General features: G+C 33.5%; 1 protein-coding gene across 1 annotated transcript in view; it reads right to left on the reverse strand.

Annotated features, from left to right (window-relative positions):
- Positions 1 to 1,003: 1,003 nt before the first annotated feature.
- LOC124369867 (protein artichoke) overlaps positions 1,004 to 13,850 on the reverse strand; it is a 36,192-nt gene continuing 23,345 nt past the window's right edge. The window contains exons 3-4 of the mRNA XM_046827999.1: positions 7,410 to 7,613; positions 1,004 to 4,617 (exon numbers count right to left, since the gene is read on the reverse strand). Coding sequence (XP_046683955.1) covers positions 4,339 to 4,617; positions 7,410 to 7,613 — 483 coding nt within the window. The 3' untranslated portion in view covers positions 1,004 to 4,338. The remainder of the gene's footprint in view (positions 4,618 to 7,409; positions 7,614 to 13,850) is intronic.

Below are 13,850 nucleotides of genomic sequence, written 5' to 3' on the forward strand. Positions count from 1 at the left end.
ATTTGTATATACTATATGGAGAAATAACATATTAATTATATAACATATAATATATAATTATGTATATTATATAAAATATACAATTATATAACATATTAATTAGTAATAGCATAATAAATTCCGTTTATACCTGATAATACGATAATAAAATTTATTTGAAGACCACGATTTGGCTTTGACAGAGCTGTCTTACAGATATTTAGGAGGCAGTATTTTAAAACGGGTTTTAAAATTAAGAGCTATCATTATGAAGTTATTTTCTGTCCAATGTTTTAAATGTTAGAGGCCGTTAAAAAGTAGGTATTGTTCTTCTAGATATGTATGACTAATAATTCTGACCATATTATATAAAGACACACAGTGGAACGGTGAATTTATTTAAAACCCTTTGATGTATTATTTTGTACATTACGTAGTTCATTTATTATATATTTTAATAATACTTAGATTCATATGTTGGAATTATAAGAACCTAAATATCAGTTTTGTTTTTAAATAATTTTTAAGATTTTATGTTTTAGTAAATTTATCATATATTTTAGTAATGAACCCAAATGTTTCTCCTATTGTAATTAATTGTCCAACACCAAGCAGTGACACTTTTGTCAGACTTGTAATTAATGTTCATTTTGCATTCAAAATATTTTCTTTCTATGCATTTTCATTAATTTTTTTATAACTTTAAGATTTTTATAAATTACAAAATACATTAGTATCTTCATTTTCCTAAACGAGGTTTGTTTATGGTTAAATGGAGCTTATAGATTTTCATTCACGGTCGTTCCAACATTGAAAATTTAGCAAGGTCTACTGCATACGTGTTATATAGAACTAATCATATTTATACAACAGCAATGTATAGAAAACAAATACTTCTAAGCCTTGTAGAATAAATATACTTGTGTTACTATTAAGCCTTATGGAAATATTGTAACAATATTCAAGAGTAAAAATGCGTCTCAATAATTAAATATTCTTAAAGGTCTCAAGGATTCAGGTATGATAAATTTCAACATTAGCCATCGCTTTATTGGATTTAAACATAACAACTTTCACTACTAATACCTTTGACATCAAAAATTTAACATAATTACAAAGCTTTCGATCAAAATAAATATGCTGTGATCTTTTAAACAACCACTGTAACTACCTAATTACAAAACCTTTTAACGTCATTACGTACTCTCTTTTCAGATTAAATCATATGAGTTTCTATGAATATGTTTAATTTAACACTCATACAAATTGTACAATTAAAAAAATATACGTATATATTCTATATAATATGTATATATTTCAATACACGACTCCAACATTGCTTGTACTAAGTTTTAATTCAAAGAATTTAGGCAGGTTTTCAATATTCTATATTAAAACATACGGAAGATGTTAACTTTGCTGTTTACAATACTGGTTGAGCTAGGTATAACTATTCATACAAGGAATTTAATTTAATTGGATATAGCAGTAGAAATGTTGCATTAATTATGGAAAATACGTTAGTAAGCCAAATCTTAAAAATACTATTACAAAATATAACTCGTGTTCCTAAATAGTCGTTTGATTGAAATGATTCCTATAATATACCATTATATTTCAATTCATTTATATTTCTAATAAAGTATTTATAATATTTGAAAAATTACATAAAATGCATGGCCAGTTCTCGTTACAGGTCTAGGATTGTAATAGTTTGAAACACGTGGTTTCAAAATTTCATTAATTTTAAAATTGAGTTTGAGTCCAAGCCGTATAACAATTACCCTAACTTTGTTTTTAATAACAGTATTTACTAACATTTAATTTATATATAAATATAGACTTGCACAATAAACTTTTAAACTGTTTTTATAAAACAAATAAAAATAAAAGTTTCCTTTAAGGAAAAGTAATAACAATAAAATAAGTATCATTATATTAAATTCTGCAAATATTTGTCACAACTTATATGTCAATCTAGGTTAAACTCATGGAGATGTTATATATAATTTGGTTTACTTTTTAATAAGCAGTTTTTTGGGCTCCGTATGTACAAAATTCATAAAAAAGTAGCCAGGTATTATAACTTTAACTGTACAAAATTTAATAAAATTACGACAAAATTATAGGTATAAAAGTTATATGAGAGTGTTAGTACATCTTATACACCCATACGGTATTTTCAGTTACAGTCAATGAAATGCCAGTCCCACATAGACGATTGAGCAAATATGTACAACATGTTCCACGACATTGATAAGGAAAAGTGAGGTTTAAAGTGTACGTCCATGTAAAACTATAAGTGTAACATTTATCGTGAATTGGTGTTCCAATTATTAATCCCCTATACACTATAAGGAGAATATTCGAATAAAATAACAATCGTCATATGAATATACTTAATATTTTCAGAATATAAAATAGAAAATACCTCGGAGGAGAGAAGCGACTTTTACAGATACCAATACAGATATATATTACTTACCTTAACTCGGACACACAATAAGTAATTGTCTCTAGCACCGACATCATTTACGCACTTAAGCTATACTGGCAGCTGTTGGAAACGAAAGGAGCATCTTTAGCAAAACCGTTAAAATTTTTGTATATCCGGTTTACAATTTTGTTATAGCTGGTTTACAATTTTGTGTCTGACTGTTGCCTTATTTTAATAAATGAAGTGCAATATGCAAGAATTAAGTACAACACCTGTTTTATTACATATTTTCACGAAATATTGTAAAATACAACAGGTCAATTAGGTTTATGTTATGTGCCAATTCTTTTTATTTTAATTTGAATGCATTTGAAGATGTTTCACATTATATGTTACTAATAAAGCGAGATACAAAATTTAAATCCAGGTTTTTATTAATCAAATTTCTAAAAGGTTTATGGAAAATCAAAATATAATAAAAATATGAATTAAGTACTGTTAACAGGTTTAGAGGAAAAACACATCAACAAACACTCTTTTCGTTCACTCCCAATAAAAGTCATGTTATTATTTTTTTAACGGTAATGAATAAAATATTTCGAGATCACTCTTTGGCCGTGGTAATAGGAGTTTTATTTACGTGTTTCCCAAAATAAAACGATCTAATATTACGAACTAATTATAAAAACGAGAGTTTGTATTAGTCACAGCCTTACACATTCGTGTTATGATGATGAAGAACCTTATTGGTCTATACTCAGAGGAGCGTATTACCGTTAAAAATATTTTTATTTTGATACCGTGCATACAACTGTAGATCAGTAAAACCTTTCGAGGCGCCAGAATAGTTCTAATTTTTTTGTGTTCTATTCCACAGCAAATTAGATTAAACATGCTTATTTCAATTTACTTGGTTACACGAAACATTAGCAAAATAATTTGTGCTCATAAAATGTCCTTTCTAGCTTACCATCAGCAGCTTTTGCGTTTTAAAGTAATGTTATAACTATTACCTCACAAATATAAGAAATGTAGACATTAAACAATGAATATCTTTTTTAGTTTCATTGATAATATTGTACTTAAAATCGTTACTTTTCACATAGTTACAGATTTTAGATATATATTTTCGATAAACTCATTAATCCTTAATGTAACTTGTAACACACTTAACTATTAGTTCGATTCCAAATAAATTATTACACTACGTAACATTATTTACGGACATTTTAACTAGTCTTTTTATAGTTTAGATATATAGACCAAAATTCATCTCGTCTTCAAGGTCGTATATGTGTTGGAAGGTCAACGTCGAGGTGCCATGAGCGTGGAACAGCGGCTTGGCGGTTTGGAAGTGGAAGTGCAGATATCATAGGTACTCTGCGTGCCCAGGCTGTTCTCATGTTGAGGGTCGTACAAGGGCTAGGAATTCAAAGTCGATGTGCAGTGAGCGTGGAACAGCGGCTCGGCGTTCAGTAAGGGGAAGTGCCGATACTATAGGTAATCTGCGTGCCTATGATGTTCTCATGTTCAGGGTCGTACAAGGGCTAGGAATTCAAAGTCGATGTGCAGGGAGCATGGAACAGCGGCTCGACGTTCTGAAAGGGGAAGTGCCGATACTATAGGTACTCTGCGTGCCCAGGCTGTTCTCATGTTGAGGGTCGTACAAGGGCTAGGAATTCAAAGTCGATGTGCAGTGAGCGTGGAACAGCGGCTCGACGTTCTGTAAGGGGAAGTGCCGATACTATAGGTACTCTGCGTGCCCAGGCTGTTCTCATGTTGAGGGTCGTACAAGGGCTAGGAATTCAAAGTCGATGTGCAGTGAGCGTGGAACAGCGGCTCGGCGTTCTGTAAGGGGAAGTGCCGATACTATAGGTACTCTGCGTGCCCAGGCTGTTCTCATGTTGAGGGTCGTATAAGGGCTAGGAATTCAAAATCGAAGTGCCATGGCCTTGGCCCAGTGGATCTGCGGTTTGCAAGGAGAAGTGCCGGTAGGACAAATACTCTGCGGGCCCAGGTTGTTCACGCTTGGCCACCTCTCTCTGCTTCTTTAACTTCAGATATCCTAGAATGGATACCAATACAATGAAAACAACGAATCCCATGCAGCTGCCAATAATGAGGCCAAGGCGGCGGGTAAGAATAGACCCTCTCCCTCTGTCGAGATTTTCCAGACCCTCCTCACCTTCTAGTGTTCTCACCTAAAACATATATAACAAAATGTATTAGTAATTAATTTATTTATATTACGTGTGGATAAAAGTATAAGACAAAATTTCGTACAACTAGTTTAGTTGATTAATTTATTTGTTTTGCCGCAATTACATAATATTTTTGGATTGAATTCATATAATACCCAGTGGTCTGTTACATAAATATGTTGGAGATAATTTCCTTTGGTCATATGTGCTGAATGTGTAGCCCTAAATGTTTCAATAGCTACTTGATTATTGTTTCAGGTGTGAATATTGTCATAGAACCATATTATATGGTACACATTTAGATTTTTTCACGAGTGTGCCAATTTAGAGATGTGAGAGACTTTTTTCGTTCCCATAGAATTGTTTCAGTTGATGACAAGACAACTGGTACATAATTATAGATAGATTATTTATAATAAATAGGATAATTGGTATTTTGCTAATGTTTCATTAAACAGTAAACAACCTCCATAGCGTGAAAATAGTTTATAGCTATTTGTATGCAAATTAAAATTTTCCTTTAATTTTATTTGAAAATAACTATGAAATTTAGAGGTACATTTAAAAAAAACTTTATATCTTGTGCCATTTGAGCTAAAAATTGTCTTTTAAAAAGCATTTATATTAGTTGTTTTGGACAAGGTTATTAGGATTATTTCATAAAAATATATGTTGTGACCTATAATTTTAAGGTGACCTATGATATCAATTATTAACAATCTCATGAACTTATAAATCACATAAATTATAACTCTCCTTACTATTCAGTTTTGAAAGTTTTTAAGTTTTTTATTGAATATTTAAATATTAGTCCTAGCACGTTGGGGTACAAGCTCTAACTTATTCATCCACTCTGCATTTAGTCTCAGTTACCTTTCATTGCTTTCAATAAAGAATGAAAATTGCATAGTTTCTAGATGAAAGGTAAATTTTAGTCTATTTGTGTTGCCATAATATTTTAAAATATCATTTCAAAGAACGGCGTTAAAAATTACAAAGAAAAGTATATCGCTGTAGCATTTATGAAAATATTATTTCTATGTGTTTGTAATATACACCATTTGACTAGATGTCCATTGTCCAGGAATACAAAAGTAATGGTTTCATTGTATAATACATGTTTTTACACTATATAAAATGTAATTTAAAATTTTAGAGTATCCTATTGTTTACACGAGATTTATATCGATTGGTCGATTCATAAATCGGCAGGGTTTAAGGTTATGAAATAACACCTGTAAAGGGTGTTTATTGAGCAAACCTCCAACTACAAGATAGTAAGCTCTGTATTACCTCTGTACATCGACTCACCTGTGAGTCTGTCAAGTGTGGAACAGGATCGCCCAGCAACACATCGCCCCTCATGTTGACCTGCTGTATGTTGAGGGGAGGTAAAACTCCAACTACAAGTTATGAAGCCCAGTATTACCTCGGTACATCGACTCATCTGCGAGTCTGTCAGGTGTGGAACAGGATCGCCCAGCAACACATCGCCGCTCATGTTGACCTGCTGTCTGTTGAGGGGAGGTAAAACTCCAACTACAAGTTATGAAGCCCAGTATTACCTCGGTACATCGACTCATCTGCGAGTCTGTCAGGTGTGGAACAGGATCGCCCAGCAACACATCGCCGCTCATGTTGGCCTGCTGTATGTTGAGGGGAGGTAAAACTCCAACTACAAGTTATGAAGCCCAGTATTACCTCGGTACATCGACTCATCTGCGAGTCTGTCAGGTGTGGAACAGGATCGCCCAGCAACACATCGCCGCTCATGTTGACCTGCTGTATGTTGAGGGGAGGTAAAACTCCAACTACAAGTTATTAAGCACAGTATTACCTCGGTACATCGACTCATCTGCGAGTCTGTCAAGTGTGGAACAGGATCGCCCAGCAACACATCGCCGCTCATGTTGACCTGCTGTCTGTTGAGGGGAGGTAAAACTCCAACTACAAGGTTATTAAGCACAGTATTACCTCGGTACATCGACTAATCTGTGAGTCTGTCAATTGTGGAACAGGATCGCCCAGCAACACATCGCCGCTCATGTTGGACCTGCTGTCTGTTGAGGGGAGGTAAAACTCCAACTACAAGTTATGAAGTCCAGTATTACCTCGGTACATCGACTCATCTGCGAGTCTGTCAGGTGTGGAACAGGATCGCCCAGCAACACATCGCCGCTCATGTTGGCCTGCTGTATGTTGAGGGGAGGTAAAACTCCAACTACAAGGTATGAAGCACAGTATTACCTCGGTACATCGACTCATCTGCGAGTCTGTCAGGTGTGGAACAGGATCGCCCAGCAACACATCGCCGCTCATGTTGACCTGCTGTATGGTGAGGGGAGGTAAAACTCCAACTACAAGTTATGAAGCCCAGTATTACCTCCGGTACATCGACTCATCTGCGAGTCTGTCAGGTGTGGAACAGGATCGCCCAGCAACACATCGCCGCTCATGTTGACCTGCTGTATGTTGAGGGGAGGTAAAACTCCAACTACAAGTTATGAAGTCCAGTATTACCTCGGTACATCGACTCATCTGCGAGTCTGTCAAGTGTGGAACAGGATCGCCCAGCAACACATCGCCGCTCATGTTGGCCTGCTGTCTGTTGAGGGGAGGTAAAACTCCAACTACAAGTTATGAAGCCCAGTATTACCTCGGTACATCGACTCATCTGCGAGTCTGTCAGGTGTGGAACAGGATCGCCCAGCAACACATCGCCGCTCATGTTGACCTGCTGTATGTTGAGGGGAGGTAAAACTCCAACTACAAGTTATGAAGTCCAGTATTACCTCGGTACATCGACTCATCTGCGAGTCTGTCAAGTGTGGAACAGGATCGCCCAGCAACACATCGCCGCTCATGTTGGCCTGCTGTCTGTTGAGGGGAGGTCCCCAGTTACCCAAGCCAAGGACACAAATAAGGTAGCGGGTGTCCGGTGCCAGGCGTACTAGCTTCACAGACCGGGCAGCTCTGTCCAGGAACTTTCCTCGGACCTGCTCGATTAGAAAAAAACATTTTTACCATCACTCTGACAGAGCTAAAATTTCAATAATACACTTACTCAAATATTATGAAATCCGTATAAATTAAAAATTTCACAATAAAAAAAGACAGAAATTCCTAGTTGATAAAAATAGTTGATCCATCCTCTATTATATTGATTTGATATTCAATTTCGTTGAGGGTGTAACGTAAATCGTATTTCCACCACAGTGGGAACTATGTTTCAGAAATCCTACAACCTAATAGTCAAACTGAGAAGAACTCAATAATCAAACTCTCCTAATCTGAACCAACTATTGTTAAAATTTATTGTTGTTGTTTATGATGCATTTTAGAACACATTTATATTTTCATTTCACATCTAAGTGAATATTTATCATAAATGTACGACTTTACATTCCTAAGCGACTTACAACTTTTATTTTCATTTATGAATACGTACTGTTGAAGATTTCTAATCCCCACATTATATGTTATATACTACACAGCTGGTGTTGTAACTTCAGCAAAATCTTAGCGGTAAATGTTAGTGTAAGATAAAGAGATTTTGAACAGTGAAAGATAAATCTTAACTCAGTAATGTCGGTAATAAAACAAGATAAATTTTATAAGACTTTCACGTCACCACGTGCCCATCTCCTAAAATATATTTTCTTACGCTCAATCTATTACATCTTATTATCTGGATGTATCAAGTCAAAATTGCTGAAAGGGCATCATCTAGTGGTTTTAATGCAGGGGCAAACACAATTGTTCATATGGTTTATAAATAAAAATTAATGGCACGGCAGGAATAAATATAAATCTTTCCTCTTATAAAGTTTTGTATTTAATTATGGCTTCGACATAAATATATTGAATTTATAATAATAAAGTAAACAGCGTGCAGAAATATTAGGTTACTTATTGTTCTAGAATGTAATTGGAGCTCAGCAGAGAATCGCAAAAGCTGTAATTGTACATTTGAATAATTCTTAACCGTTTAAAATAAAAACTTTTACTAAATAAAGTTAGATAATTATAACACTTTAGCTATGGCTTTTATATTGAAAAAACACATCTGGTAACAAAATAATAACAATTCGTAACTCCAAATTTTGTCATGAATTCAAGGATCACAGTTCGTGTAAACACGATTAAAATTCATCGAATCTTACAAAATGATATATACATCAGATTATTATAAACATGGATATTACTTTTTAGCTATATGCAAGGTCCTACTACTTTATGGCTACCACGACTCACTTAGTGTCATTCACTCAAGGACCATTTTCTGCATTAGTTTTAAATTCCTATCAGTGATCTTATTGTTATACTTATAATGATTAAAAGGCAGTATAGGTAAAATATATTCCTTCCATAAAAAGTGACTATTACTTTATAATTAATCCTTGAACCTCAATTCATTTGCTATTTAAATCTCGGACAGTCATACTCATTGTGAAAATCTCATAGGTTATTTTTTTCTACTACATATATACTCTCATTTAATTTATTTTGTTTTGGTTTCACAACATGTTAGCTAATATGTTTTTGATAAATTATTTACGAGAATCAATTATTGCATTGAAATGATAAAGTAATATATTTCACGAAAGCAAGATAAATCTAGATATGTCTTCAAGGAATGTACGATATACCAGTAACTCGTGGGGTGTTAATTTTATAATATGCGAACATTTCTTTAAAGGGAATATACTCTTGGACAAGAATTACTCTGATTCTGACACTCCACAGAATCAGATAAACAATTTGGGATCGTATTAACTGAGAAGAAATAAATTACGATCTAAAAAGCAACACGAATAACACATTTGAGTGCACAACAGTATCTAATGGAGCTAAACTCAAGACTTACTTTGAATCACAAGTTCCACTGTAAGTATGTTATTTTTTGAAATCTCAGTTACTTTTCCGTGACTTAGTACTGTGTTAAAACATTGTAGGGAACTAAAATTTGCACTTAATGAGGCAATAATAATATTTCACGCATCTGTCTATCTAGATTATCTAGATAAGTCCTCAAATAAACTCATCAAAATCAAATTTTATAAACTTTTCAATGCGCTCTACAGACATTGAAAAAGGTCCTGCTGTTATGGTTGCAGATACATTGTTGGAGGAAGTCTATTCTTCAAAGTTCTTTGGAATACATCTTGATCGAGGGTTGACATGGAAAAATCACATTGATTATGTTTGCGCCAAATTATCCTCGGGAGTGTATGCCTTAAGATCTTTGTCAAAATATTGCCCGAGTCAGGTACTGATTACGGCTTACTACGGACTAATTTATCCACACCCTTCCTATGGAATCGTTTTGTGGGGAGCATGTGCAAACAACCATTTTATGAGAATTTCCAAATTACAAAAGAAAGCAATTCGCATTATCGCTAATTTAAACTTGAAGGAGTCGTGCAGGACAGCGTTTAAAAATTTGCAACTGTTGACTCTGCCATGTCTCTATATCCTAGAAACAACCTTATATTGTTTTTCTAAATGTGCCTTAACCAGTGGACGAGAAATTCATGAATATGAGACAAGAGGCAGAGATAACTACCGTTCGGGAGTGTACCGAACGGGTATTTATGAACATTTACCTTCGCAGGCAGTTGTTCATTTTATAAACAGGTTGCCAAACAAAATTAAAAATGCTTCAGTGCCCAAGGTATTAAAAACTCGTATCAAAGTCTACCTGGCGTCAAACGCTTTCTACAGTGTCGATGAGTTTCTGGTATTCGACTGGGAGGCCACGCGATGAGGGAACTGACTCCAGCGCCTAAAGTGGGCGTAATTGGCATGGAATGAATGGGGAGTAAGTATTTGAATGTTGTTAGTTTGAATGTGGCCTTAATGTGGGATGATTGAAAATAATATATATGAAAAGTGACGTTTCCTATGCAATGTATATTGTTAACTGCAATAAACGATTTAATTTGATTTGATTATATTGAATGTCTGGTGGGTAAACCGGACGGTAAACCAGATGTCTCTGGTGTCGAACAGTTTCAACACAAAAACAACTTACAACTCGTGTTTCTGAGAGTTTATTTTCAGTTCTAAAATAACAACAAGTTTTAAATATTATCGTGAAGAAGATATAATCTGTTATAGATCTTACTTGACCACTTTGGTCTGTCACAATGTCACATATCGGACACTACACTAAGCGGAAGGTGTGATGAAGCTAAACTCAGCATCCCTATTGCGTTAAACCTACGCACCATAGCTGCATTTTATTTAAAAATTCAAAATTGGATTTAAAGTTATTACAAACGTTCAACCAATAAATGAACTTAATTTTATTACCACATGTTATTTTATGGGGTTTCTATACTTCCAGATTATGTGTTTTTTCCCCGTTTAATAATCAACTGTGAACATCCGTACTTCTCTGTGTCCTCAACTTTATTCAGAATCCTTAATTATAAGAAGTTCCATATTTAAGGACTTCATAGAACACAACTCCATGTAATTAGAGTACGTATCGATGACGGAGAAATTTCATCCTTCACCATTGTCATAAATTAAACCCTTAATAATTATCGGACCTACTATCACCGGTATAATTGGTTTCTATTGGCTTCAGGCTATCATTTTATAATATTTCTTCTATGTCGTTAATAAAAGTGATCCTTTGGGTTTATTTATATTACTTAAATATGTTACTTACTAACTAACATGTCATATGGTTTTAGAAATCCCCCACTTACTTCGCGTGGATAAATACTTGAGTATCGTGAACAACCAAATTTAATAGCCTTATTTAACTGATTCATATTGTGAAAGATACATTGAAAATTCACTTTTATAATGTACTGTATTATTTTTTTCATCTAGTTTAAGGGAATTTAGATGAAATTGCAACGACGATAACAATCTCATAACGACGGTAACACTCGTAAACAACGGTGACACTAACTGCGTGGTTGAATTGTTGCACTCAGCTCAAAATGTCTTCGCAACTCTTCAGCAGTTTTTCGTTACCTCTTAGATAGTGCGTTTAGTCATGTTAGTTAAATTTTAAAGCGGCGCTTAGTATAGTTCAAGCAAAGAACAATATAATACTATTTACTGTTATATATTAAACCTAGAAAACCCTGCGTGCTTCAGACATTTTCCAACCGACAAACCCAGTGCAGGCTTTACTGTGAGCAAAGGGTTATCCACAAAACTTATACCAGATGTTCCAAATAAACCCCCCTTTAATGCTTATGGATTGATTAGCAAGTAATATACATTCTGGGATCCTTATACGAGTAAGGTTCTTGGTTTATAAGATATATGAAATTTTAACCACCAATTACTAAATTGAGACTTGGCGGGTAATTTCCTTCATGGAAACTTCCATTTAGTATCACCTGATCTTAAAGGCTCTTATAAAGAAATGCCTCTTGTCTTAATACCTCAAATTAAATGTCTCTTCATCAATCCATTACCAAAAGTGGAATGGGGTATCTTTAAATGATGTAACTTAAATATCCATGAATTTCAGTCTTACTAAAAATCATTGAGAGACTTATCAACCAATGTTCTTGAATCTTAAATGTTTGTTGTTGTAACGAACCTCCCATGGATAATAGTCGATCTATTCCTTTTGATAATGTCTTTTTAAACTCGAGGTAATAGGTTTATTATACCGGAGTCCCGGCTTAAGTCCACGCACATTTTTTTCACGACTGTTCCTTTCGTTAGGCAACTATCTCTAACTTAAAAAAATGAATAGTGTATTTAATGCCAATTTATAGAGTAAGTATATTGAGACATACTTATAACTTACACATATAGGCCTACCAACATTGCTTGTAAAGTAGAAAATAGTTTTGGTTTTAAAAAATAAACTTAAACAAAGCGTTAAGAGTCGAGCATTTTAATTCAAGAAACCTCTATTTTTAATTGATTCCAGCCAATAATTTACATATCCACAAAATCTACATTACTTCTTTGTTGCATTCATTTATTTTATTCTTCTAAAATGAAAGTAATTAAAATTTTTACTTTGACCAATTTTTATATAAATACGTTATTGTATAAATTTTGTATACTTTTTTGAGGTATTGATTAACTGCCCTAGAACATATATCCAAATAAATAGATTATAACTGTAATTATCCTCACATTCTAAGAATAGGGTTAACGCATGATATAAAGTTGCCTCTAGTAGTAAGATGTACGAGTATATTACCCTAATTATTGTTCATGGACCTGAATAATTTTAGTCCATCAATATTACTCTTATATAATAAAGCTATATGTTTGGGCTCTTTCAATTAGAAAATTGTTAACTCATGATAATTTCCTAACTGTTGCATTAAATGGTAATAATATTGGGCCATTTAGCAACACTGATATTTAGTAGAGTAACTGATACGCCAGATAGTAATGTCTACAAATCGGGTTTAAAGAGTTTACAAGATATATAGATCGGAAGAATTGCCATTTATATAAAATACAACATATATCATTTGAGCTTCTTATAAAATATTTAACAAGTTTGTATTGAAACTAGCACTAATATTAGCACTGTTCCTGTAAGTATTTATAATAATGTTAATAGATTTCTATTGCTTTGTAATGAAATTTAATGTTATCAATTTGCACACAGATTAGTTTTTGAGCATCTTTTATTTAGTGGATTAGTACAACACATATATAATCAAAACAACAAACGTTCTGGATTTAAGAGTATTTATAAAACTTGTTCATTCGCCTAATTTAAATCCCATGGATTTTAATAGGTATTGCACAGATCCAAATTTATTAAAAACAAGTTTTACTATTATTATTGAAACATTTACTATGTGTCTGAATAAGACCGAAGTGGTATAGAAAGGCCTAATAAAATAAACACTATAAATATTAGTTCTTGTGATATTTAATATATTGATTGAATATTTAATATTCATTTTAATGTTCAGTAATCAGTTTTAGTTACAAAGTAAATATGATTAATAGAAATATCACATCTCGTGGGAGTTCGAATCAGCTGTTTAAAAAGGTAGCGATTGAATATTGATTTGCAAGAATTAATATTAGTTGACTGCTTGACATATTGAAGTTTACGTGTTGATTAGAAATTAATCATAAATGGACATGTAATCAGAGGTCTTAAGTGAGTCTGCTGTTTTAATAGAACCAAACAGCCTGCTGCAAGAGGAGAGAGTGTTGACGGGATGTTGAAAACATTGGAGAGACAAGTATGCTATTGGATTATAAACGTAAAGGTA

Source organism: Homalodisca vitripennis, chromosome X, assembly GCF_021130785.1.
Source record: "Homalodisca vitripennis isolate AUS2020 chromosome X, UT_GWSS_2.1, whole genome shotgun sequence".
In the NCBI taxonomy this organism is placed as follows: domain Eukaryota; kingdom Metazoa; phylum Arthropoda; class Insecta; order Hemiptera; family Cicadellidae; genus Homalodisca; species Homalodisca vitripennis.